Genomic DNA, 25,477 nt, shown 5'->3' on the forward strand with positions numbered 1-25,477 from the left:
TTTATAAAAGAGACAGAGCCTGAGTGGGGGAGGGGGAGAGAGAGAGAGGGAGACACAGAATCTGAAATAGGCTCCATGCCTGCGCACACAGCCTGATGTGGGGCTCGAACTCACAAACTATAAGAACGTGACCTGAGCCAACGTCGAATGCTTAACTGACTGAGCCACCCAGATGCCCCAAGAAGTGAACACTTAAAAAGAGGCAATTTACAAAGGAATTAGATGACTTTTATCTACGTGTACACACATATGTATAGTGAATATTCTCAGAAAGATAGACCATGTTAATGAAATAATAAGATTCTATAAAAAGGAACATCCAGGCATTAAAGATGTACTCTTAGAAATTAAACATATGAGAGCAAAGATTTAATAAAATTTGACAAATATACTAGGAGATAGTAAGTTTCCTGAAAGTATAACAAAAATACAGTTGACACACAGGGCAGACATGCTCAATATATGTGTGTGGATTCAGTGTCACCTCATACCTGGCTATTATAAAATAAAACGAAAGAAAAACTACAAGCGTTGGCAAGGATGTGGAAAAATTGGAACCCTTGTACACTGTTGGTAGGATGCAAAATGGTGCATTTGCTCTGGAGAACAATGTGGAGGATCCTCAAAAAATTAAAAATAGAACTGCCATATGATCCAGCAGTCCCACTTATGGGTATATATCTGAGCATATTGGAATCAGAATCTCAAAGAGATATTTGCCCTCCCATGTCCATTGTAGCATTGTTTACCATAGCCAAAAAAACAGAAACAACCCATTGTCCATCAACAGATGAATGGATAAAACGTGGTATATACACACAATGGAATATTATTTAGCCCTAAAAAGGGAAGGAAATCCTGCCACATGTGATCACATGGATAAGCCTTGAAGATATTATGGTAAGTGAAATAAGCTAGTCAGAGAAGGACAAATACTGCATGATTCTACATAAATGAGGTATCTGTAATTGTCAGACTCCTAGAAACAGTAGAATGAAGGTTGCCAGAGACTTGGGGGAGGAAGAAACAGGAGGAAGACTTGCTATATAAAGTTTTAGTTGTGCGAGATGAGTAAGTTATAGAGATCTACTGTACAACATTGTATTGCTACTTAACAATACTGTATTATACACTTAAAAATTTGTCAAGAGGGTAGATCTCATGTTAAGTGTTCTTACCATAAAAAAATCTGAATCCAATAGAACAGAAAAAAAAGTGTGGATTCAATGAATGAAATTAACCAATCAATAAAAATAATGATAGATTAAAAACAAGTAGCCTTTACTAAACAAAAATTAGACAATTGACTAAGAAAACTTTAAATTTATTGTAATCCCCCACAAACTACCGCTTTTTGTTTATTGTTGTTATTATTATTATTATTATTATTATTTTATTTTCTTTAAGGGATTTTTTTCAGGTTGGTATCTTGCCTGATTCCTGCATTAAAGTTGAAAAATAAGAATTCCCTCCTAGTACATTGCCAGATTGATCTGTTTCTCACCCTTCTAGATAATGCTCAAATTCCAAATAAAGCAGCGTTTCTATGGCTATTTTGTTGGCCCACTTTCAGAGTAGCATATGAAAACAGCATATGGCCAAAATCAATGTTGTGATGCCATCTTTATCCCTTAATCTTTATTTTCACAGCATTTTTCCTCCTAAGCCTTGAGCCATTTTTCATTTTAACATGTTGGAGGCTACAGCCATACAAATGCATCAGTCTGTTTAGAAATTGTCTCTGAGAATGTATGCCAAATTCTCATTCAGGAAGTAAGTTTTAATTAGTCTGAATTTATTTTCCATTTTAGTAATCCAGATTAGAATTTAGAAGATCTCTCTGGGGGTACTCGGTGGCTTGGTCAGTTGAGCATGCCACTCGATTTTGGCTTAGGTCATGATCCCAGGGTCATGGGATCAAGCCCCATATAGGGCTCCTTGCCTTGCGTGGAGACTGCTTTAAGATTCTCTTTCTTCCTCTCTCTCTGCCCTTCACCCACTTGCTCGTGTGCGTGTTCTCTCTCTCTTTCTCTCTAAAAATCGGAGATTTCTTGGTATAAAGAAAATATTTAAAAAATTTTCCAGGATCTGTAATTAAATTAAATATCTCACAATATCAGTTTATTTTTTTTTTGCTTTAATGAATTTCCAGTTTCTGTCATACAATCCTTCATATATATATAAATATACATTTATATATATTTAGTGTTTTATTTATCTTTGAGAGAGAGAGTGGGAGTGGGAGAGGAAGAGAGAGAAGGAGAGAGAAAATCTTAAGAGGATCCAAAGCAGGCTCTGCACTTACAGCAGCGAGCCCGGTATGGAGCTCAAACTCATGAACCATGAGATCATGACCTGAACCGAAGTTGGGCACTCAACCACCTAAGCCACCCGGGGCACCCCTGTACAATCCTCTTTTATCTTTAAGATATTAGAAAAAAATATCCATACTAGAAGTAAGCTTTTCAGCAATCTGATATACTTGCTACTTGACAAATTTCCCTCATAATCTTTTTCCTTGTGTAGCGTTATTCATGACATTCCTCAATTGGTATACCTTTTCTTTTTTAAGTTTATTTATTTATTTTGAGAGAGGGAGAGACAGAATCCCAAGCAAGCGAGCTCCGTGCTGCACTGTATGCACAGAGCCCAGCGCAGGTCACAAACCCACAAACCCACAAGATCACAGCCTGAGCAGAGATCAAGAGTCCGATGCTTAACTGACTGAGCCACTCAGGTGCCCCCTGATTGATACATATATTTTTTAAATGTTTATTTATTTTTGAGAGAGAGAAAGAGAGCATGAGCAGGGGAGGGGCAGAGAGAGGGGGAGACACAGAATCTGAAGCAGGCTCCAGGCTCTGAGCTGTCAGCACAGAGCCCCATGCGGGGCTTGAACTGAGTGTGAGATCATGACCTGAGCCGAAGTCGGACGCTCAACCGACTGAGCCACCCAGCTGCCCCAAGATGGATATATTTTTTAATTCTCCTTGGCTTGGCTAAATCTTTAAGATCATAATTGAAGCTGAGGCCAGTATTTCTCAAGCAATTTACAGAGAACACTACACACATGATCTGTTGCTAGATATGGTGGGAACGTTAGGTTTCCTGTTCGAGTAAGTTTGGGAAATTCAAATGATACATTTTAAGCAGGTTTGCAGTCGTGTTTTGTTTTGTTTTTTTAACTTCAAAGATGTCTCTAAGTCTTTAGTTTGCTGATATCCACTGTGACTCTTCAAGATGATGTCCTAGTGTGTTATTTATCAAGCTTCTTTGACCATGGACTCCCTTTTAAGAAACATTGTGTAAGGCAAATAATTCTGTATCCTTCAGCCTTTCTTTTAATATCACATGAAAATAATTCAAATCTGTCTTGAGGGGACTCAAGTGTTAACATTCTCTTAATGCTTCATAATGTGCTCTCACTTCTTTTGTGATTGATCTTGCCTTATTTTGATTCTGTTACCTGCTGTTTTCTCTCTGCTTTTCACTCCTAGTATGAACTAGCTCCTTCTTCCTGACAAGAAGAAAGTTAAAATGTTGCATAAGATAGGGAGCAAATTACAATTGGATTTCTGTCACATTAAAATTCTACAGCCATTTACTTCTCTGTCCCAGAAACTCAGGCTCTCCCTCAGGCTCATCCTGTTCCTATAGGAACATACTGCTTTGGAATATACTGCTTAAGGCAAAATCTTCTCTGACCCAATAATACTATCAATAAGTGCCATTATTTATTCCATATTATCAATAAATTATTTTCTAAACATTTAAAAACTGAGAATAAAGAGTTTGCAAGTTTACTGTTAGTGGGGTAGGATATGCAAGAAGAAGGTTTTGAAAAAAAAAAAACCGAACAGTAAACACTCCCAACTTCCCTTTTAAACAGCAGTATTTAGTGTTGTCTTTTAATTTTAATCATCTTATTTATACCATTAATGTATTACATGCCTCTCCATGCCAAGATATTTTGCTAAATATTATGGAGAATCAGAAGTGTCTCAAGATTTGGCCCCAGCCCACAAATAACTAGTTAGTAGAGAAAATAAATACAAATGAAAAAATAACAGGTAAAGAGGTGAATAATACAAGAAGTGCCCTATGTTGATACATGTTACAAGATGAGAAGTATGGACAAGCAATATTTGTTATACAGAGAAAAGAGAGGCACAGTTTGACCTAGGCGTTCTGGGGAATTTGCAGAAAGGATTAGACTGAATGTCTAAAGTTGACAAAAATTACTAATTAGGGAAGGGAAGAAAGGGCATCCTAGGATGGAGAGAACATGAGCAGAGACACCACAGAGAAAAGGGTGGGATGTGTTTGCAGGGCAAGGGGCCGAGAGTTCCAGAGGTTATTTGAAAAGGTATCAAAATGTTCTATGTAAAATACACAGACACACAATCACATCGTAGTATGCTGTCTGGAACTTTTTACACCTATACAAGCTATATAAATCATGTATACACACAGGTATATATACTCTTTTTTAAAAAAATGCAAATGGGATCATCAATGTGTTTATTTTACTTTTCAACATGTCATGGCATCTTTCTGTTTCCGTATCAACAACAGATCTTCAGAGTATTTCACTGTTCGGAATATAATCACAGAATATTCCATCGAATAGGTAAGAACATTTAAACTAAACTCTACCAAAGATTCAGAAGTACTAAAAGGTAAATGAATATGGATAGTAACATGAAGCCAGATAATCTGATTGTAAGGTGTCTTCAGTTTCTGGCTTTCTGGCCCAGCGAGCCATTTCACCTTGTTTCTGATTTGCCTCAGTGGAGCAGGAGGGACCAGCTTTTACCTAACTCCCTGGGAAAATTTCAGGTACTTCCAGTCTCTTGAAAAATCCCAGGCCAGACATCCAAGTTCATTTTCCTTTCTGATGGCATCTTCTGTGGATAATTGAAATCAGAATATTTACACCTGCTCACAAGAATATGCCCTTACTTTACCTTAGGCTTGTACAGAACAACATACCAGAATAAAGTACACTGAGCCTGACATCAAGACAGGAGATAAGCTTATTCAGAGGGGAGGGAAGCAGTCTTTTCATTCCTTAAGATTGAACCATCAATGACTAAGGTTCCATTTGGCCCTACGGTTATGTTATTTTGTGAGTATTTGCACGGCTGTCATGTAAGTAAAAGCTATGACTTGTTCTGTGCAGAACTAAGTCCAATGACTAGAAGACTAAATATGGTGTTTACAGTAAAGAACTTCCTAACAGCATAACAAGAGGTGTTCTAAAGTAGTCATTCTTAATGGCGACCTCCAAATCTTTCATGATGCCTGAAAACTGTCTCTAGGGCTGATATTGGTTGGGTAGGACTGACTTTCAGAAAGACTGTGTTAAACTGAAGAAAGAACAGAAGAAGAAAGAAGGAGAAAAAGAAGAAAGGCTGTTTTAAGATGGCTTTAAACTTGTGTGTATGTGGTAAAATACATACAACATTTACTGTCTTAACCATTTTTAAGTGTATGGTTCAGTGGTATTAAATGCATTCACATTGTTGTGCAGTCATCACCATCATTCATCTCTGATTCTTTTTATCTTGTAAAACTTTATACCCATTCAACAGTGACTGCCATTCTCTTCCCTCAGCCCATGGCAACCACCATTCTACTTTCTATCATTTTGACAACTCTAAGTGCCTTGCCTTAGTGAAATTCTGCAGTATTTGTCTTATTGTGACTAGCTTTTTTTACTTAGCATACTGTCCTTAATGTTCATCCATGTTGTAGCATACTGCAGGATTTTTTTCCTTTTTAAGGTTGAGTAATATTTTGTTCATCTTTTCATCCTTTGATGGACACTTAGGTTTACTTCTGTGTTTTAGTTATTGTGAATAATGCTGCTGTGAACATGAGTTACAAAAATCTCTTTGAGAACCTGCTTTCAATTCTTTGGAGTATATATCCAGAAGTCGAATTCCTGGATCAAATGGTAATCCAATTTTTAATTTTTTGAGGAACCACCATACTGTTTTCCCCAACAGTTGTCTCATTTGATATTCCCACCAAGTGCACAAGGGTCCCAGTTTTCCACATCCTCACCAACACTTGCTGTTTTCTGTTTTTCTTATAGTAGCCATCCTAATGGGTGTGAGGTGGTATCTTGTTACAGTTTTGCTTTGCGTTTCTCTAATGATTAGTGGTGTTGAGTATCTTTTCATGTGTTTATTGCTATTTGTATATCTTCTTTGGAGAAATGTCTATTCAAGCCCTTTGCCAATTTTTGAGTTGGTTTATTCTGTTGTTGAGTTTTAGGAGTTCTCTATATATTATGGATTGTAATCCACCTAATCAGACAGATATATGATATGTAAATATTTTCTCCCATTCTGTCGGTTGCCTCTTTTCTATGTTGATAGTGTCTTTGGTGTACACAATATTTAAATTTTCATGAAATCTAATTTGTCTGGTTTCCTTTTGTAACCTGTACCTTTGGTGTCATATCCAAGAAGTCATTGCCAAAGCCAGTATTGGAAGCTTTTATCCTATGTTTTCTTCTCAGCATTCTATTGTTTTAGGTTTTACACTTAACGTCCATTTTGAGTTAATTTTTGTATATAGTGTTAAAGGCCTAATTTCATTCTTTTGCATGTCAATACTCAGTTTTCCTCACACCATTTATTGCAAAGACCATCCTTTCCCTATTACCTTTGTCACGTATTTGGCCATATATGTGAGGATTTATTTCTGGGCTCTCTATTCTATTTCATTGGTCTATGTCTCTTTCTTTATGAAGACAGCTTTAAACATAATTTTTCTTTTCCAACCCAACATATGATCTCTGAGGTAGTACTTTGCTAGCTATCTTGTGTCAGGCAACTGTTTTTCAGAATAAGCTACTGAGTATATCCCAGGAAAAGGAAAAGTTGAAGGTGGAGAATCCACGTTATTTGGTACTTCGATTTTTCTGGCCCTTAAATGGAAATAATCTAGATTAAAACACATATAGGTCCTATTATTGTTTCATGTTTTCCTAGTTTTGGTAGATTTTGGAAACTGATAACAGAAAGAGAAACTAAAAATTGAATCAGAAAGTGGTTTGCTTATGGTAACATAGCTAATAATAAGCATTTACTCTGATACCTAGAGTCTTTTAATTTCCAGTTTATTGTTCTTTCTACTGCATATTGAGCTGTCAATGGATTTTATTGAAATGTAACTATTTTATTTTTATTTATTTAAAAAAATTTTTTAATGTTTATTTTTAAGACGGGGAGAGAGCATGCGAGCAGGGGAGGGGCAGAGAGAGAGGGAGACACAGAATCTCAAGCAGGCTGCAGGCTCTGAGCTGTCAGCACAGAGCCCAATGTGGGGCTTGAACCCCAGAACTGTGAGATCATGACCCGAGCTGAAGTCCAGTGCTTAACTGAGCCACCCAGGCACCCCCAAATGCTACTATTTTAGCAGGATTTGACTCTTTAAATTATCAGGAAATCCTAAATTTATTATAATTGCTAGATGATATGACTAACAGTATTTGTTTCCATATTCTATTTTCATTTCAATTCAAAGGAATCAAAGAGAATATGTTCATTTTATAGAGCAGAGTTTGGCCAACTATGGCCCACAGACTGAATCTGGCCCACAGGTATGGGTAAAAATACCATAACACTTTATCAGAGCACAACCACTCATATCCATTTATGTATGTATTGTCTATGGCTGCTTTCTGCTACAACAGCAGAATTGAGTCATGTAGCAGAATTGAGTCATAGTAACGGAAATTATATGGTCCACTAAGCCCAAAATATTTACTCTTCTGCCCTTAGAGAAAAAGTTTGCTGACCCTTATAATAGAGGAAAAGTTTAAAACCAAATATTGAAAACTCTTAGGAAAATGATTAAACCACTGGCAGATTTGAGTTGAAAGCACTGGCTTTTTGAATGTTTCTTTGCCTTCAAAATCTAAAAATGTCAATTTTAAGATCTAATTTAATTAGATCTGATTTCCACTAATTTAAGATCTAATCCCAAATAATAAGTTCTAGATAAATTATAATGAATATCCTTTTTTTCCCAAATAAAAAACAACTTTTCGGGGCGCCTGGGTGGCGCAGTCGGTTAAGCGTCCGACTTCAGCCAGGTCACGATCTCGCGGTCTGTGAGTTCAAGCCCCGCGTCAGGCATCTGGGCTGATGGCTCAGAGACTGGAGCCTGTTTCCGATTCTGTGTCTCCCTCTCTCTGCCCCTCCGCCGTTCATGCTCTGTCTCTCTCTGTCCCAAAAATAAATAAAAAAACGTTGAAAAAAAAAATTAAAAAAAAAAAAACAAAAAAAAAACTTTTCAACTGTTTGTTTAGTGCTGCATGTATGTCAGGCAATGGGGAGGAGCTAGCGGGTGAAATTATAAATCCTGTCCTTGAAGGAATTAAGGAGATAAAATAGAAATCTGGAGTTCCCCCCCATCTTTTAAGTATGACATTTTCAAGTAGTGACTTTTTTCTTTTTCTTAGAGACTGCTGTGTTACAGAAGAGGATGTAACTTTCAGAATAATCCTGAATGAGAAGGATGAGTCCAGATGTGCCTCTGCTGAATGATTACAAACAGGACTTCTTTCTGAAGCGCTTTCCACAGACCGTTCTTGGAGGCCCTCGATTCAAACTAGGCTATTGTGCCCCTCCGTATATATATGTTAATCAAATTATCCTTTTCCTGATGCCATGGGTTTGGGGTGGATTAGGGACACTTTTGTATCAGTTAGGGATTTTGGAAGACTATTACACAGCAGCACTTTCAGGTGGACTGATGCTTTTCACTGCGTTTATCATCCAGTTCACAAGTTTATATGCCAGGAATAAATCGGTGACCATAGAAAGAATGCTAACCACAGATATCTTAGCAGAGGAAGATGAACATGAATTTACAAGTTGTGCTGGTGCTGAGACTATCAAATTTCTCATTCCTGGCAAGAAATATATAGCCAATACAGTTTTTCACTCTTTTCTTGCTGGGTTAGTGTGTGGTCTTGGAACATGGTATCTGCTTCCAAATAGAATGTCCCTGCTGTATGGCAGTGCAGGAGGCGCTGTTCTACAGTTTGTCTTCGGATGGATTACATTATGTATAGGAGAATATTCATTAATTGTAAACACAGCTGCAGAGACTGCGACTTTCCAAACCCAGGATACTTACGAAATCACTCCTCTTATGAGACCTCTCTATATTTTTTTCTTTGTTTCTGTAGATCTTGCACACAGGTAATAAGCTACCAAATACTTTGTCACTTGTTTTGTTTTTAAGCATACATACACAGTATGAGCTCTCCTTAGTATTAAAAAACTGAATCTATGAAAGTCATCAAGACCAAACCATTGGGTGATAGTTGTTCTGATGATTAATCTCTTAGGAGTAATCTCTGTTAAACATTCATACTAACGTAGTAATTAAACCTTATTGAGGAGTTAAAAGAAAACTCTTTGGTAAGAGAAATCAGCAAAATTTCAATTCTGTGTTTCACTGTAAATAAGGAGCTGTGTGCTATAAGATAGCCTGGCTGAGACCTGTGAAAAGGAGATGGAATTGTCCTATGAGGGTATAATGAAGAATTTAAAATTTATACCATAAATATTATGTACAGATTGAGTGAATTTAAGATGAGTAACATTTCTAATTTTGTTATAATAACTATGTAGGATGAATACTGATTTTTTACAAATCAATTTGCTATAGAAGAAAAATAGACTTTTTTAACAAAACTGTTTACCAAACTGTTTACAAAATTGTTGGATAACCCCCTTTGCTCACCTTTTCTAAATCTGACTTTTCTTTCTCTGTTTCTGTAGATTGCAGCTTTCTCTCTCACAGGTTTATGTCCAGATAGAAATGTAAAGGCATTTAATGGACTGAATGTCTTCAAATTCATATATCAAAGCCTGTCCCCCAGTGTGATGGTGATTGGAGATGGGGTCTTTGGGAGGTGATTAGGAAAATGAGGGTGGGGCCTTGGTCTGATGGAATTAATGCCCTTATCAGAAGAGACACCAGAGAGCTTGATCTCTCTCTCTCTCCACTATGTGAGGATACAGTGAGAAGGCTGCTGTCTGCAAACCAGCAAGAGAGTTCTCAGCAGAACCTGACCATGATGGCACACTGATCTTGGACTTTCAGCCTCCAGAATAATTTCTGTTGTGTAAGCCACCCAGTCTGTGGTATTTCATTATGGCAGCCCAAGCTAAGACAGATTTTGATACCAAGAGGTGGGTTGCTCCTGTAACAGATACCTAAAAGTGTGGAAGTGGCTTTCAAATTGGGTAATGGGTAGGGGCTAGAAGCGTTTTGAGGCTCATGCTAGAAATGTGGACTTAAAGGCATTTCTGGTGAGGTCTTAGAAATGAGAACATGTTCTTGGAAACTGGAGGAAAGGTGATTGTTGGTATAACGTGGCACAAAACTGTTCTAATTTTTATGGAAAGTAGAACTTGAAAGTGATGAAATTGGATAGAGAGTTAAGGAGATTTCCAAGCAAGTGGCTAAAAGAACAGCTTGAATTGAAGAAGGAATTGCTAAGCAAAAAATAATCAGAACTAGAAGATTTGGAAAATTTTCAGCCTAGCCATATTGCAAAAAAAATGAGAAAGCATGTTCTGAAGTGAGCACCAAGAGTGTGACTGGACTAACACTAAAGAGTTCAAGGGGTTATATGACCAGAAATACGGCCAGTTTGAACTAAAGCAGTCAGAGACCAGATGAAATGAACTAAGGCTGTTAGACTTCTTAGATTTGACAGGTCTTTAAGAAGAGGGGAAAAATGACCCCAAAGGTGATTCAGAGACTGTCAGGGCTACTTCCTTGGTTTCAACAAACTAGAAGCTGGAAGCCTTGGGTCTAGTACTTGCCCTGCAAAGCGTTGGGGGTGGGACCCACACCTAGAGCTGTTTGGGTAATGATGGCAACCCTGGAGGCCTAGAGGGCAAAATATGGAACCAAGAAGATTCTTCCTCAGCCTTAAGGTCTAATGGAATTTGCCTTGCTAGGTTTTGGACTTCTTTGGAACCTGTCACCCCTTCCTTCTTTCCTATTTCTCCCTTCTGGAATAAGAATGTTCATTCTGAGGTCACCTGGGTGGCTCAGTCGGTTAAGGGGCTGACTTCAGCTCAGGTCATGATCTCGCGGTCTGTGGGTTCCAGACCCGTGTTGGGCTCTGTGCTGACAGCCACTTGGAGCCTTGAGCCTGCTTCAGATTTTGTGTCTCCCTCTCTCTCTGCCCCTTCCCTGCTCGTGCTCTATTTCTCTCTCTCTCTCTCTCTCTCTCTCAAAAATAAACATTTAAAAAAAAAAAAAAAGAATGTCCATTCTGGGGCTGTCCCACTGTTTTATTTTGGAAGTACATAGCTTGTCTGATTTCACAGGTTCACAGCTGGAGAGGGATTTTGCCTCAGGATGGAGTGTACTTGAGTCTCACCCATATCTGCTTTAGATGGTAGTTAGATGAAACTTTGGACTTTAGCCTGTAGAATTGATGCTGGAATTTTTTAAGACTTTTGGACCTGTTGGGATGGAATGAATGTGTTTTGCATGTAAGAAGAACATGAATTTGGGAGACTGGGTTAGAATGTTAAGGACTGAATGTTTCTGCCCCCTGCCCTAACTCCCAATGTGATGGTATTTAGAGACGGGGTCTTTGGGAGGTAATCAGGTCATCAGGGTAGTCCTATTCTTATGGGATTGGTGCCCTTATAAGAAGAGAGACCAGAGAGCTTGATCTCTCTCCTTCCACCATGTGAGGATGCAGTGAGAAGTTGGCTGTCTGCAAGGCAGGAAGAGTGTTCTCACCATAACCCAACCATAATGGCACTGATTTCCCTGTCTCTAGAACTAAAAGAAATAAATTTCTGTTATTTAAGCTACCTGGTCTGCAGTATTTGTTATGGAAGCCTGAAATAAGACATTTAAAAATATTTAGCTATTTTGTATACTGAAACTGACCTATTCTTAGGTATCCAATTGCTATTCCTTAAATCTTAATCTCTTCTCATTGTGCTACATTTGTGGACCAGAGGACACTATAATATCCTTTTTCTTCATCCAATCAAATATTAAGGGAAAAATTAGTTTATGGGAAATTCATCTATAATTGCTCTGTTAGTACCATTACCATTTATTAGCTGTAAAATATGTTACAGTTAAATACTTGGTTTTGAAAAGTTAGGAATAAAATTAAGTTTACATGTGTATGTATACATTTGACCCCTTTTTAAAGATGGAGGTTTATAAGATTATTTTCACAATATAGATTCTTGAGTTACTGTCTCACTGTGCTATTTCTGAAATCAGAAATTATATACCTGCTATAATACATCTTTGCATTTAAATTGATGCTCCAGGTTCTTTAATTTCTTTTTTAAATCTCAGTTAATTTATAATTTGATTACCTTGAATTTCTGCATTACTCATTTCTGAATGAAAGGACATAAATGTTTTTAGTACATTGTAGTTGGATTTAATGTACAGTTTTAATGTTTACGGTTTGATCATTACAAAAAAGTTTTTGTTTTTTTCAACTAAAAGGAAAAGACAAAAGCAGGCCCAAATCTGTTCATATAGAAGAAGATGGCATATTTGTGCAGAAAAATTACCTTTCACTTGACTTAGAAATTTTTAGCTTCTGGTTAACAAACTAATAAAGAAGATGATCTTTATACAGTAGATATGATACTGCAGATAAAAATGTATGAAATGTGTGCACTGTTCAAATTTGAACAGTTGTCAGATATGTCAAATTGTTTCTTAATTTTATTTCAGAGAATGTAAAAGTTGAAGAGACAAGCCTCACAGTATAATAATATTTTCTCTTTCCCCATTCTTTATTCTACCCAGTACACTGTGTATTAATAATTTACTTTTTCTGTACATTTTCATCAAAGACTGGTATTAAATCTACAGTGCATAGACTCTCAGGAATTGTTTGAACGTATGATGCATATTTATTTCATCTTAGCCACTATAAACATCTTTTTTCTGGACGTGGATATAGTGTAAAAAATTTGAAATATTTTTATAGCTGTTAGAATCAAAGTTTTTTTTTTTTTTTCTTGAGGTCTTAGATATTTTGCCCTAGAAGATTCCTATTACATTATCAGAAATAGAATTTAAACATATTTTCCATATGAAAGACTTGACCACAATAATCATTATTTGGGTCTGAGTCATACAGGAAAGTGATCATGATGTGTGGTTGCTCAAAATACGAATGCTTATATTTATGTATGGTATTCTTGTATATAAATAAAATTTCTATGTCATTGCTTATTAAGAACAAAAAGATTTAGGGAGGTTAAATCAAACTTGGGTAAAATATTTCTTGAATATACATTATTTTTACACAAATTATACTATACTTAAATATATTAGGAAGAGAAATGTTGTCTTTAACAAGAAAAATAGCTACAGATCTGCGTGTTTTCCTTTACCTTCCTGTGGTTTATTATGTGTGGTTTGATTTTCCTTTTTGTCACTTGAGTATTTTCTTCCCAGAATGAAATACATTTTAAAACTACACTACAAAAAGTATTGTCCTCTAATTTAGCATCATATTGTTAACCTTGTATTCATTAATTCTCTGCTTATAAAATTTGAAGGACATACATTATGAGACAGTGCATTAGCTGACATAGTCTTGATAGCTTTGGAGCAAACACGTTATGTCATTATTACATCCATAGTTGCTATACATTTGCTTCTGGGCTGTTAACATATGCTTAAGTGGATAATTATTACAGAAGGTGCCTTTCTCCTTGACTTTGATTCCTAGCAGCTCAGGTATTCAAGTACAATTATGCTGTAAGTTTTGACATTTAGTTTTTTATAAGTTATCTTTTGAACACTGTAAGTACTAGGACATTATTGGTTTCTGGACAAAGTATGGTCAGCCTTGTTTCAAAATAGTAATATTTTGATAGTGTTTATGCTTCTGTGCTTTTGAGTTTTTGTTAAGTCATTCAAAGCCATCTGATTTTTAACTGGTAAATGCTGTACGAAGAACAAATTTCTCCACTTTATAGAAATCATCTCTAGTTTATGAAATTGTATTTTACAAGTTTGTATTCTCTATAAAATAAAAACAATATTATAAATGCTAGTTAAGTTCCCACACCAATCCACAGAGACACGTTCATAGCCTAATGTTGCCAACTTCTGATATTGATTCTACTGACTTCAAGTTCTGGGACCTGGGGGTAAGACAGTACTGGGAGAGTAGGAAAAAGAAAAGAGCTCTCTTTGCTAGCTACTAACGTTATGAACATCAGTAAGGCTTTGGCTTTCCTAGAGTTACTTACAATTTTAAATTAGAAAATTTTAGGGGCGCCTGGGTGGCTCAGTCGGTTAAGCGGCTGACTTTGGCTCAGGTCATGATCTCGCGGTCCGTGAGTTCGAGCCCCGCGTCGGGCTCTGTGCTGACAGCTCGGAGCCTGGAGCCTGTTTCGGATTCTGTGTCTCCCTCTCTCTGCCCCTCCCCTGTTCATACTCTGTCTCTCTCTGTCTCAAAAATAAATAAACGTTAAAAAAAAATTTTTAATTAGAAAATTTTAAACTCTCAACAATCATTGGTAGAATTTTAGCCAATGTAGGTGAGACAATTACAGGAGAAATATTTTTGCTCTAGACTCAGTTCAGTTTTACAAATCCCTGAATTCAATTATTCAGTAAACTGCTTTTAATTACTTCTTTCCACATTGGAATCCACATATTTTCTAAGTCCTAATCTTGTACACAATTGAGTAGGGGTAGTGGCTGCTATGGGAGAAGGACAATGGTCACTATTTACAAATGTTGATATTTTGCAGTTTGGGACTAGGATCTTTTTGTAAGTGTTCCTTTGTTTTGGGGGAGTGGGTTGCATGTGTTTTATTTTTCCTGGGAAGATCCTCTCTCTATATTATTTTGTATGATTTAAATGTTCCCTTTTCTTATAGGTTTACGGTAAACATACCAGGTCTAGAACAAACGAATCAGATTTTACACATCTTGTTTATATTTTTACCCTTTCTGTGGGCACTCGGGACTCTGCCCCCACCTGATGCCCTTTTCTTATGGGCAATGGAGCAGATTTTAGAGTTTGGCCTTGGAGGCTCATCTATGTCAACCCATTTACGGTAATTATTTTAAATATTAAGGTTCTGTGTAACTTAAAGTATAATTTTTCTTTTCAATCAAATCTTTCTTTTTTTCTCTGCAGGTTATTAATAATGTTCATCATCTCTGCTGGAACAGCGGTAACATCGTATTTCATTCCCAGCACTGTTGGTGTGGTTCTTTTCATGACTGCACTTGGGTTCTTGCTGAGTCTTAACCTATGTGACATGGGTTTTTTCTTCAAACACAGTGCAACTGGACACAGAGTTGGAACCAAATCTAAGGCTTTACCCAATGGGTCAGAAAAACAGTTTACTTGGAAGGAATGCCTTTTCTATATTATTATATTAGTCTTGGCTCTCATAGAAACTAGTTTGCTGCATCATTTTGCTGGTTTCCCACAGATTTCCAAAAACAGTCCTCAGGCTATTGTTGGCTATATTTTGATGATATTGCTTATAATACTGTGGCTACTTAGAGAAATTCAGAGTGTCTGTATCTTTGGAATTTTCCAAAACCCTTTCTATCCAAAGAATGTGCAAACTGTGACTTTATTCTTAGAGAAGCAAAGAAGGCTTATGAAGATTGGTGTTATCAGACGGATTTTGCTAAATCTAGGTAAGAAGATAAAATCTAATTTTGTGTTTTAGCTAGGGAGTGTACAAAAGTATTCCCATATTTTTGTAATATACAACATACAGGCGTTCATTTTTTTATGTTTTGGTTTGTTTGTTAGTTTTTTCAGTTAGTTGCTTAAATGTGCTCATAGAAGAACACATATCAGCTAAAATAAAATGTGGTAGAAGAGGTTACTTTGCCTTAATTAAATAATGTCTTTTTTTGTTTGTCCTAGTGTCGCCTTTCGCTATGATAGCATTTCTTTCATTGGACAGTTCCTTACAAGAGCTCCACTCTGTGTCTGTCTCCATTGGGTTCACAAGAGCTTTTAGAATGGTAATCCTAATAAGCACTTAATAGTATTTTCTTATTGCTAAGCTTGTGATTTTGTTTATTCTAACAGTTTACTTAAATTATCCAATTCTGCCTAATAAAGTGGATAATTTTTGTACTGTAGGTGTGGCAGAATACAGAAAATGCTTTATTGGAGACAGCCATCATATCAGCAGTGCACTTATTAATCTCCAGTACAGATGTGTGGTGGAACAGAAGCCTGGATACAGGAATCAGACTCTTACTGGTAAGGATATGTTTCAATAGCTTTATTGAGATCTATTTCATATACCATAAAATCACCCACTTAAACAGTTCAGTAGTAGACAGAATTTTACAGCCATCACCATAGTCTAATTTAGACCATTTTCAACATCCCAAAAAGAAACCTCATGCACATTAATGTCATTCCCCCATTCCCTGTCCTAACCCCACTCCAGTGCCAGCAACCATTAATATACTTTCTGTATCTATGGTTGATTTATTTATCAGATCATGGATTTTTAGGTTGTTTCCACTTTCTGACTATTATGAATAATGCTGCTGTGAACATTTGTGTACACATTTTTGTACATGTGTTTTTGGACGTATGTTTTAATTTCTCTTAACTATATCTGCCTAGGACTGGAATTTCAGTTCATAGTAAGTCTATGTTTAACAGTTCAAGGTATTGCCAAACATTTTTCCAAAGTGGTTGCACTATTTTACATTTCTACCAACAACGTATGAAGATTCTAATTTCTCTACATACGTACTAACACTTGTTATTATCTGACTCTTTCATTATAATCATTCTGATGGGTGTGACATGCTATCTCATTGTAATTTTCATTTGCATTTCTCTGAATGCTAATGGCACATCTTTTCATATATTTATCAGCCATTTGTGTGTATTTTTTAGAGAAATGTCTATTCAGATTCTTTGTCCACTGTCTGTGGATTGCCCTTATTGTTGAGCTTAAGAGTATTTTTTTAATGTATTCTGGATACAAGTTCCTTGACAATATATGATAAATAAAAATTTTTTCCCATCTTGTAGGCTTTCTTTTTCTTGATAATATTCTTTGAAGCAAGGAAGTTTTAAATTTTGCTGAAGTTCAATTTATCTCTTTTTTCTTTTGTCACTTGTATTGTTCGGGTCACATCTAATAAACACTGCTGCCTTTTTCCAAATCATAAATATTTACTGTGTTTTCTTCTAAGAGTTTTACAGTTTTAGCTGCTACAGTTCAGTCTGTGATCTACTTTGAGTTTATTTTTGTGTATGATATGAGGTGAGTTCCAAATCCATTCTTTTGTATATGGGTATATAATTATCCCAGCACCATTTATTGAAAAAGCTATTCTTCCCTCAATGATTTTTCTTGGCATCCTGGTCAAAAATCAAATGAAATGTGTTATTTCTGGACTCTTCAGTTCTTTTCCATTCATGTATGTCTATCCTTATGCCAGTCCTATACCGTCTTTATTACTATATTTTGTAGTAGGTTTTGAAATTGAGAAGTGTGAGTCCTCTACTTTGTTCTTTTAGAGATTGTTTTGATTCTTCCAGTTCCCTTGTATTACCATGTAAATATTAGTTTCAGCTTTTCAGTTTTTGCAAGAAGGCATCTGAAACTTTGATGGAGCTTACCTCAAATCTGTAGATCAATTTGGGGAGTATTGCCACCTTAAAAATATTTATTCTTCCCATCCATCAACATGGCATGTTTTCATAGTTTTTAAAAAAAAAATTTAACATTTATTTATTTTTGAGAGACAGAAAGAGACAGAGCATGAGTACGGGAGGGGCAGAGAGAGAGGGAGACACAGAATCTGAAGCAAGCTCCAGGCTCTGACCTGTCAGGACAGAGTCCAAAGCAGGGCCAGAACTCACAAGCTGTGAGATCATGACCTGAGCGGAAGTCAGGTTCTTAACCGACTGAGCCACCTAGGTGCCCCTCAAGATCTTCTTTATTTCAAAAATGTTTTGTAGTTTTCAGTGTTGCAAGTCTTACAGGTTTTATTAAAATTTTCCTAAGGATATATTTTTTGATGATATTATAAATGGAATTGTTTTCTTCATTTTTTGTTTTTTTTTTAATTCATTACTAGAGTATAGAATACAATTGATTTTTTTTTTTTAATGTTTATTTTTGAGAGAGTGAGAGACGGAGACAGAGCGTGAGCTGGGGAAGGGCAGAGAGAGAGGGAGCACAGGATCCAAAGCAGGCTCCAGGCTCTAAGCTGTCCTCACCGAGCCTGTGGCGGGGCTCAAATCCACAAATTACAAGATCATGACTTCAGCCAAAGTCGGACGCCTAACTGACTGAGCCACCCAGGCACCCCTTGATTTTTTTTTAATACTGATTTTGTGTCCTAAAACCTCACTTCTATTAGTTCTGATAGATTTTTAGTGGATTCTTAAGACATTCTGTATATAAGATCATGTCATCTGCAAATTAGATATGGTAGAATTTTTTTTAAGGTTTTTTATTTATTTATTTTGAGAGACAGAGAGTGGGAGAGGGGCCGAGAGAGAGGGAGAGAGAGAGAATCCCAGGAGGCTGTGCACTGACAGTGCGGAGCCTGACACAGGGCTCCAACTCACAAACCATGAGATCATGACCTCAGCTGATGTCAGATGCTTAACGGACTAAGCCAACCAGGTGTTCATAGTAGAGGTATTTTTTACTTATTTTCCAATCTAAATATCTTTCATCTCTTTTTCTTACTTAATTGCCCTGTCCAGAACCTCCAGTATAATGTTGAATAGAAGAGTGGACATCTTATGAGGAAAGCATATTCCATCTTTCTCTATTAAGTTGATGTCATTCTTTTACCATTAGACATGATATCAGCTATTGTAGATGCTCTTTTTCAGGTTGACAGCTCCCTTCTATTTCTGGTTAATCTTTTTATCATGAAGGGTATTGGATTTTGTCTGATGCATTTTCTGTGTCTATTGAAATGGTCATGTGATTTTTGTCCTTTAATCTGTTAACATGGTATAATAAGTTGAATTCTGGTTGTTAAACCAATCTTGCATTCCAGGAATAAGTTTTGTTGTGATGTATAATCCTGCTTATATGTTGCAGGATTTGTTAGCTAGTATTTTTGTGTGGTTAATATTTATATGTTATCTGTAGCTGTCTTTTCTTGTCATGTCTTTGGTTTAGATATCAAAATAACACTGACCTCATAGAATGAGTTAGGAATTTCATACTAGTTATTCTTAAATGTTTGATCATATTTGATATGTATCTTAAATATTTTGTATGTGGTATTTTGTAATATGGAAGCTATCTGAGACAGTTTTTCTCTGTGGGTAGCTCTTAAGTTACAAATTCAATTTCTTGTTACAGGTCTATTCAGTTTTTCTATTTCTTCTTGAGTTGCTTTATGTTTTTCTAGGAACTTGTCAGTTTCATCTAAGTGATCAAATTTATCAGCATACAGTTCATAGTATTCTCTTATAATCCTTCTAATTTTTTTCTGTAAGATTGGTGGTAAAATTATCTCTTTCATTCCTGATTTTAGTAATTTGAGTCTTCTCTATTTTATTCTTGGTCAGTATAGCTAAAGGTTCATCAGTTTTGTTGATCTCAAAAAACCAGCTTTTGGTCTCATTGATTTTCTCGATTTTTTAAAATAGTCTCTATTTTATTAATTTTTGTTAATCTTTATTATTAAAATTTTTTTTTTAATGTTTATTTTTGAGAGACAGAGCGTGAGCAGGGGAGGGGCAGAGAGAGAAATGGAGACACAGAATCCAAAGCTGGCTCCAGACTCAGAGCTGTCAGCACAGAACCTGATGTGGGGCTCGAACTCATGAGCTGTGAGATCATGACCTGAGCTGAAGTCAGATGCTTAACCAGCTGAGCCACCCAGGCGCCCCTAATAATCTTTATTATTAACTTCCTTCTGCTTACTTGAAGATTAGTTTGCTCTTTGTTTTCTAGTTTCTAAGGTAGAAGAGTAGGTTATTGATTTAAGATGTTTCTTCTGCTAACATAGGCACTTAAAGCTAGCTATAAATTTCCCTCTGAATACTGTTTTAGCTGTATCACAAGTTTTGGCATATTGTGTTTTTATTTCATTCATCTCAAAATGTTTTCTCATTTTTTTGTGTGATGTCTTCTTTGACCCATTGGCTATTTAGCAATATGTCTTCTAATTTTTTTTAAGAGTTTATTTTTAAGTAATCTCTGCACCCATTGTGGGGCTTGAATTTACAACCCCAAGATCAAGAGTTGCATGCTCTACGGGCACTAAGGAGTCTACTCCTGAAATCATTGTTGCACTATATGCTAACTAATTTGGATGTAAATTATAAAAAAAAGAAAAAGAGTTGCATCCTCTACCAACTGAGCAAGCCAGGTGCCCCAGAGATGTGTCTTTTAATTTCAAGATTTTTTAATTATTTATTTATTTCTGTTGTTGACTTCATTATGTTTTAGTTAAAGAACATACTTTGCATGGTTTGTATGAACATACTTGGTATGATTTCAATCTATTAAGGTTTGTCTTAAGTTATGACTTCTGTTTCTTAATCTATAGAATACTCTCTAAAATAATGATAAATTAAGGATAGTTGCTTAATTATTTACCACTTCTGGTTCTCATGACTTAACAAGCATGTAATGCAAAACTTAGTCAACCTTAAGATCAAGGGGCGCCTGGGTGGCTCAGTCAGTTAAGCGGCTGACTTCGGCTCAGGTCATGATCTCGCGGTCCGTGAGTTCGAGCCCTGCGTCGTCGGACTCTGTGCTGACAGCTCAGAGCCTGGAGCCTGTTTCGGATTCTGTGTCTCCCTCTCTCTCTGCCCCTCCCCCGTTCATGCTCTGTCTCTCTCTGTCTCAAAAATAAATAAACGTTTAAAAAAAAAAAAAAAAAAAAAGATCTAGTTAGCACTCTATTGGTTATCTTTAGTATTAGTTTTTTATAGAGAGCCCAAACTTTTATTTTTTCTCTCTTTTTTTTAAGTTTATTTATTTATTTTGAGTGAGAAAGAGCACGCACATGTGTGAGCAGGGGAGTGGCAGACAGAGAAGGAGAGAGAGAATCCCAGGCAGCCTCCATGCTGTCAGCATAGAGCCCAATGAAGGGCTCACTTGATCCCACAAACTATGAGATCATGACCTGAGCCGAAATCAAGAGTCAGAGACTTAACTGACTGAGCCACCCAGGCACCCCGAGAGCCCAAACTTTTAAAAATGTAGACTCATGGGGCACTGGGTAGCTCAGTCATTTCAGTGACTGACTCTTGATTTTGGCTCAGATCACGATCTCGTGGTTCCTGGGTTCTAGCCCTGCATCAGGATGTGTGATGATGGTGTGGAACCTGCTTGGAATTCTCTCTCTCCCTCTCTCTCTGCCCTCCCCCATTCACACATGTTCTCTCTCTCTCAAAGAGAAGTAATTAATTAATTAAAAATAAATAAATGTAGACTCATTTATTACTTGTGAGGTTGGAGAAAATTATAATAAGTATCTCATACAAGAGCTATTTCCTCAAAAATATTGCAGCTCATACAGTTTCTCTTACATGACCTTGAAAATTCATGAAGTCTTTAAGAATAAAAAAATCATTTTTCCATCTCTGCAGGTTGGTATCATGCGTGATCGTCTGATTCAGTTCATCTCTAAACTGCAGTTTGCCGTGACTGTACTTTTTGCATCGTGGACTGAGAAAAAACGTCGAAAGTCAACCACCACTTTATGTATACTCAACATTGTCTTCTCTCCATTTGTGCTGGTCTTCATAGTTTTTTCTACACTACTCTCCTCTCCATTACTCCCCCTCTTCACCCTTCCTCTGTTTTTGGTGGGCTTTCCCCGACCTGTTCAGAGTTGGCCAGGAGCAGTGGGCACCACAGCCTGCATATGTGCAGATACAGTATACTACTACCAGATGGTCCCACATTTGACCACTGCGCTGCAGTCTGCAATGGCAGCTGGAAGTTTAGGTAAGTAAATGGGCTGTGCTCACAAAATCTTCACCAATGTATTTAAAGTACAAAAAAATGAATATACAGAAAAAGTCTTTTGATCCAACCATTATATAGATTCTAATACTATGATATATGGCAGAAGGACTAAATATGAAATAGAAGTATGTATCTTGCTTCTTATTTTGAGGTGTAAATAAAGTCACAAAATAAGAATAATAAAGGAAAATTTCATCAAGGTGATTTGACAGTTTTTTAAAAACATTTTCTTGGATAAAATCAGGTTATAGTCCTACCACTGAAACATGAAAAAACCTTATCTACCAGAACTTCCATGAATCTATAGTGAGTTCACATCAAGCAAATGCAATGGCTTAGATCCATAAAGATTAAAAACTAGCTTTATGTAATATCAGATTGAAGGGTTTAAGGGAGTTTGTTCATACCTTATTAGTTATTGTATAACAATGTAAGCAGTCTGATGAGGTTACAGGGCAAGATGACAAAAGCTATGGCCAATGATCAGTAGCCTCCCAAAATGAAATACTTTGCAAATATCAGCAAGAAAAAATATTTTTGATGAGGATAAACTAATTTTATGAGTTAATGCTTTCATTGTACACTAACTAAAAATTCAACTATATTGCACTTCTTGAGGTTGGTTTTAGATAAAGTACAAGCTGATGCCAGAGGTGTGTTATCTCCTACCATTATTTACCTTAGCCCTTGAAACTTGTTTTAGAAATATCTAGTGACATCTTGGCAAACTGGTTCTAGGCAGAAGGTTAATTTCAAATCAGATTTTTTTTTTTAGTGTATTTGTTTATTTTTGAGAGCATGCACCTGAGTTGGGGAGGGGCAGAGAGAGAATCCCAGGCAGGCTCCACACTGTCAGTGCAGAGCCTGATGCTGGGCTTGAATTCAAACCGTGAGATTATTACCTGAGCCAAAATCAAGAGTCAGACGCTTAACCAACTGAGCCACCCAGGCACTCCTCAAATTAGAAGTTTAATGAAATGCTTACTTGGATTGAATTTCGTAATTATCTATTTGTTATCTAAAATATGTGAGGTGTGGCGTCTAGGTGGCTCAGTCAGTTAAACATCCGACTTTGGCTCAGGTCATAATCTCACAGTCCGTGGGTTCAAGCCCCATGATGGGCTCTGTGCTGACAGCTCAGAGCCTGGAACCTGCTTGGGGTTCTGTGTCTCCCTCTCTCTCTGCCCCTCCCCCTCTCACGGTCTGTCTGTCTCTCAAAAATAAACATTAAAAAAAATTTTAAATAAAATATGTGAACTAATTTAGGAAAAACTTTGTAGTATACATTTTTTTATGAAAAAAATTTGTCGGGAGGGAAGATGGCGGCGTAGGAGGACACTGGGCTCACCGCGCGTCCTGCCGATCACTTAGATTCCACCTACACCTGCCTAAATAACCCAGAAAACCGCCAGAGGATTAGCAGAATGGAGTCTCCAGAGCCAAGCGCAGACGAGAGGCCCACGGAAGAGGGTAGGAAGGGCGGCAAGGCGGCGCGCGCTCCACGGACTGGCGGGAGGGAGCTGGGGCGGAGGGGCGGCTCGCCGGCCAAGCAGAGCCCCCGAGTCTGGCTGGCAAAAGCGGAGGGGCCGGACGGAGTGCGTTCTGACAGCAAGCGGGACTTAGCGTATGGGAGGTCATAAGTTAACAGCTCTGCTCGGAAAGCGGGAAGGCTGGAGGACAAAGGGAGGGAGAGCTGCTGAGCCCCCGGACGGCAGAGCTCAGCTTGGCGGGGAACAAAGGCGCTCTCGCCATCTCCCTCGCCCATCCCCCAGCAAAATCTCAAAGAATCAGTTCCTGCCAGGGAACTTGCTCGCTCCGCGCAAACACCCAACTCTGTGCTTCTGCGGAGCCAAACCTCCGGCAGCGGATCTGACTCCCTCCCGCTGCCACAGGGCCCCTCCTGAAGTGGATCACCTAAGGAGAAGCGAACTAAGCCTGCCCCTCCTGCCCCCGTGCACCTTGCCTACCCACCCCAGCTAATACGCCAGATCCCCAGCACCACAAGCCTGGCAGTGTGCAAGTAGCCCAGACGGGCCACGCCACCCCACAGTGAATCCCGCCCCTAGGAGAGGGGAAGAGAAGGCACACACCAGTCTGACTGTGGCCCCAGCGGTGGGCTGGGGGCAGACATCAGGTCGGACTGCGGCCCCGCCCACCAACTCCAGTTATACACCACAGCACAGGGGAAGTGCCCTGCAGGTCCTCACCACTCCAGGGACTATGCAAAATGACCAAACGGAAGAATTCCCCTCAGAAGAATCTCCAGGAAATAACAACAGCTAATGAACTGATCAAAAAGGATTTAAATAATATAACAGAAAGTGAATTTAGAATAATAGTCATAAAATTAATCGCTGGGCTTGAAAACAGTATACAGGACAGCAGAGAATCTCTTGCCACAGAGATCAAGGGACTAAGGAACAGTCACGAGGAGCTGAAAAGCGCTTTAAACGAAATGCAAAACAAAATGGAAACGACGACAGCTCGGATTGAAGAGGCAGAGGAGAGAATAGGTGAACTAGAAGATAAAGTTATGGAAAAAGAGGAAGTTGAGAGAGGATAAAAAAATCCAGGAGTATGAGGGAAAAATTAGAGAACTAAGTGATACACTAAAAAGAAATAATATACGCATAATTGGTATCCCAGAGGAGGAAGAGAGAGGGAAAGGTGCTGAAGGGGTACTTGAAGAAATTATAGCTGAGAACTTCCCTGAACTGGGGAAGGAAAAAGGCATTGAAATCCGAGAGGCACAGAGAACTCCCTTCAGACGTAACTTGAATCGATCTTCTGCACAACATATCATAGTGAAACTGGCAAAATACAAGGATAAAGAGAAAATTCTGAAAGCAGCAAGGGATAAACGTGCCCTCACATATAAAGGGAGACCTATAAGACTCGTGACTGATCTCTCCTTTGAAACTTGGCAGGCCAGAAAGGCTTGGCACGATATCTTCAGTGTGCTAAACAGAAAAAATATGCAGCCGAGAATCCTTTATCCAGCAAGTCTGTCATTTAGAATAGAAGGAGAGATAAAGGTCTTCCCAAACAAACAGAAACTGAAGGAATTTGTCACCACGAAACCAGCCCTACAAGAGATCCTAAGGGGCATCCTGTGAGACAAAGTACCAGAGACATCACTACAAGCATAAAACATACAGACATCACAATGACTCTAAACCCGTATCTTTCTATAATAACACTGAATGTAAATGGATTAAATGCGCCAACCAAAAGACATAGGGTATCAGAATGGATAAAAAAACAAGACCCATCTATTTGCTGTCTACAAGAGACTCATTTTAGATCTGAGGACACCTTTAGATTGAGAGTGAGGGGATGGAGAACTATTTATCATGCTACTGGAAGCCAAAAGAAAGCTGGAGTAGCCATACTTATATCAGACAAACTAGACTTTAAATTGAAGGCTGTAACAAGAGATGAAGAAGGGCATTATATAA

General features: G+C 37.7%; 1 protein-coding gene across 7 annotated transcripts in view; it reads left to right on the forward strand.

The window, feature by feature from the left end:
• PCNX4 (pecanex 4) overlaps nt 1-25,477 on the forward strand; it is a 69,735-nt gene that overhangs the window by 29,909 nt on the left and 14,349 nt on the right. For 3 of the 7 annotated variants that reach the window (XM_042989816.1, XM_042989818.1, XM_007095227.3), the window contains exons 2-7: nt 8,480-9,224; nt 14,940-15,119; nt 15,203-15,717; nt 15,953-16,053; nt 16,175-16,297; nt 21,638-21,998. In XM_042989816.1, coding sequence (XP_042845750.1) covers nt 8,527-9,224; nt 14,940-15,119; nt 15,203-15,717; nt 15,953-16,053; nt 16,175-16,297; nt 21,638-21,998 — 1,978 coding nt within the window. In that variant the 5' untranslated portion in view covers nt 8,480-8,526. Of the gene's footprint in view, nt 1-4,587; nt 4,631-8,479; nt 10,224-13,791; nt 13,807-14,939; nt 15,120-15,202; nt 15,718-15,952; nt 16,054-16,174; nt 16,298-21,637; nt 21,999-25,477 lie in introns of those variants that run through there. The other 4 variants (XM_042989817.1, XM_042989819.1, XM_007095228.3 and 1 more) reach the window with 4 other exon arrangements.

Source organism: Panthera tigris, chromosome B3 (genome assembly GCF_018350195.1).
Source record: "Panthera tigris isolate Pti1 chromosome B3, P.tigris_Pti1_mat1.1, whole genome shotgun sequence".
NCBI classification, from domain to species: Eukaryota; Metazoa; Chordata; class Mammalia; order Carnivora; family Felidae; genus Panthera; species Panthera tigris.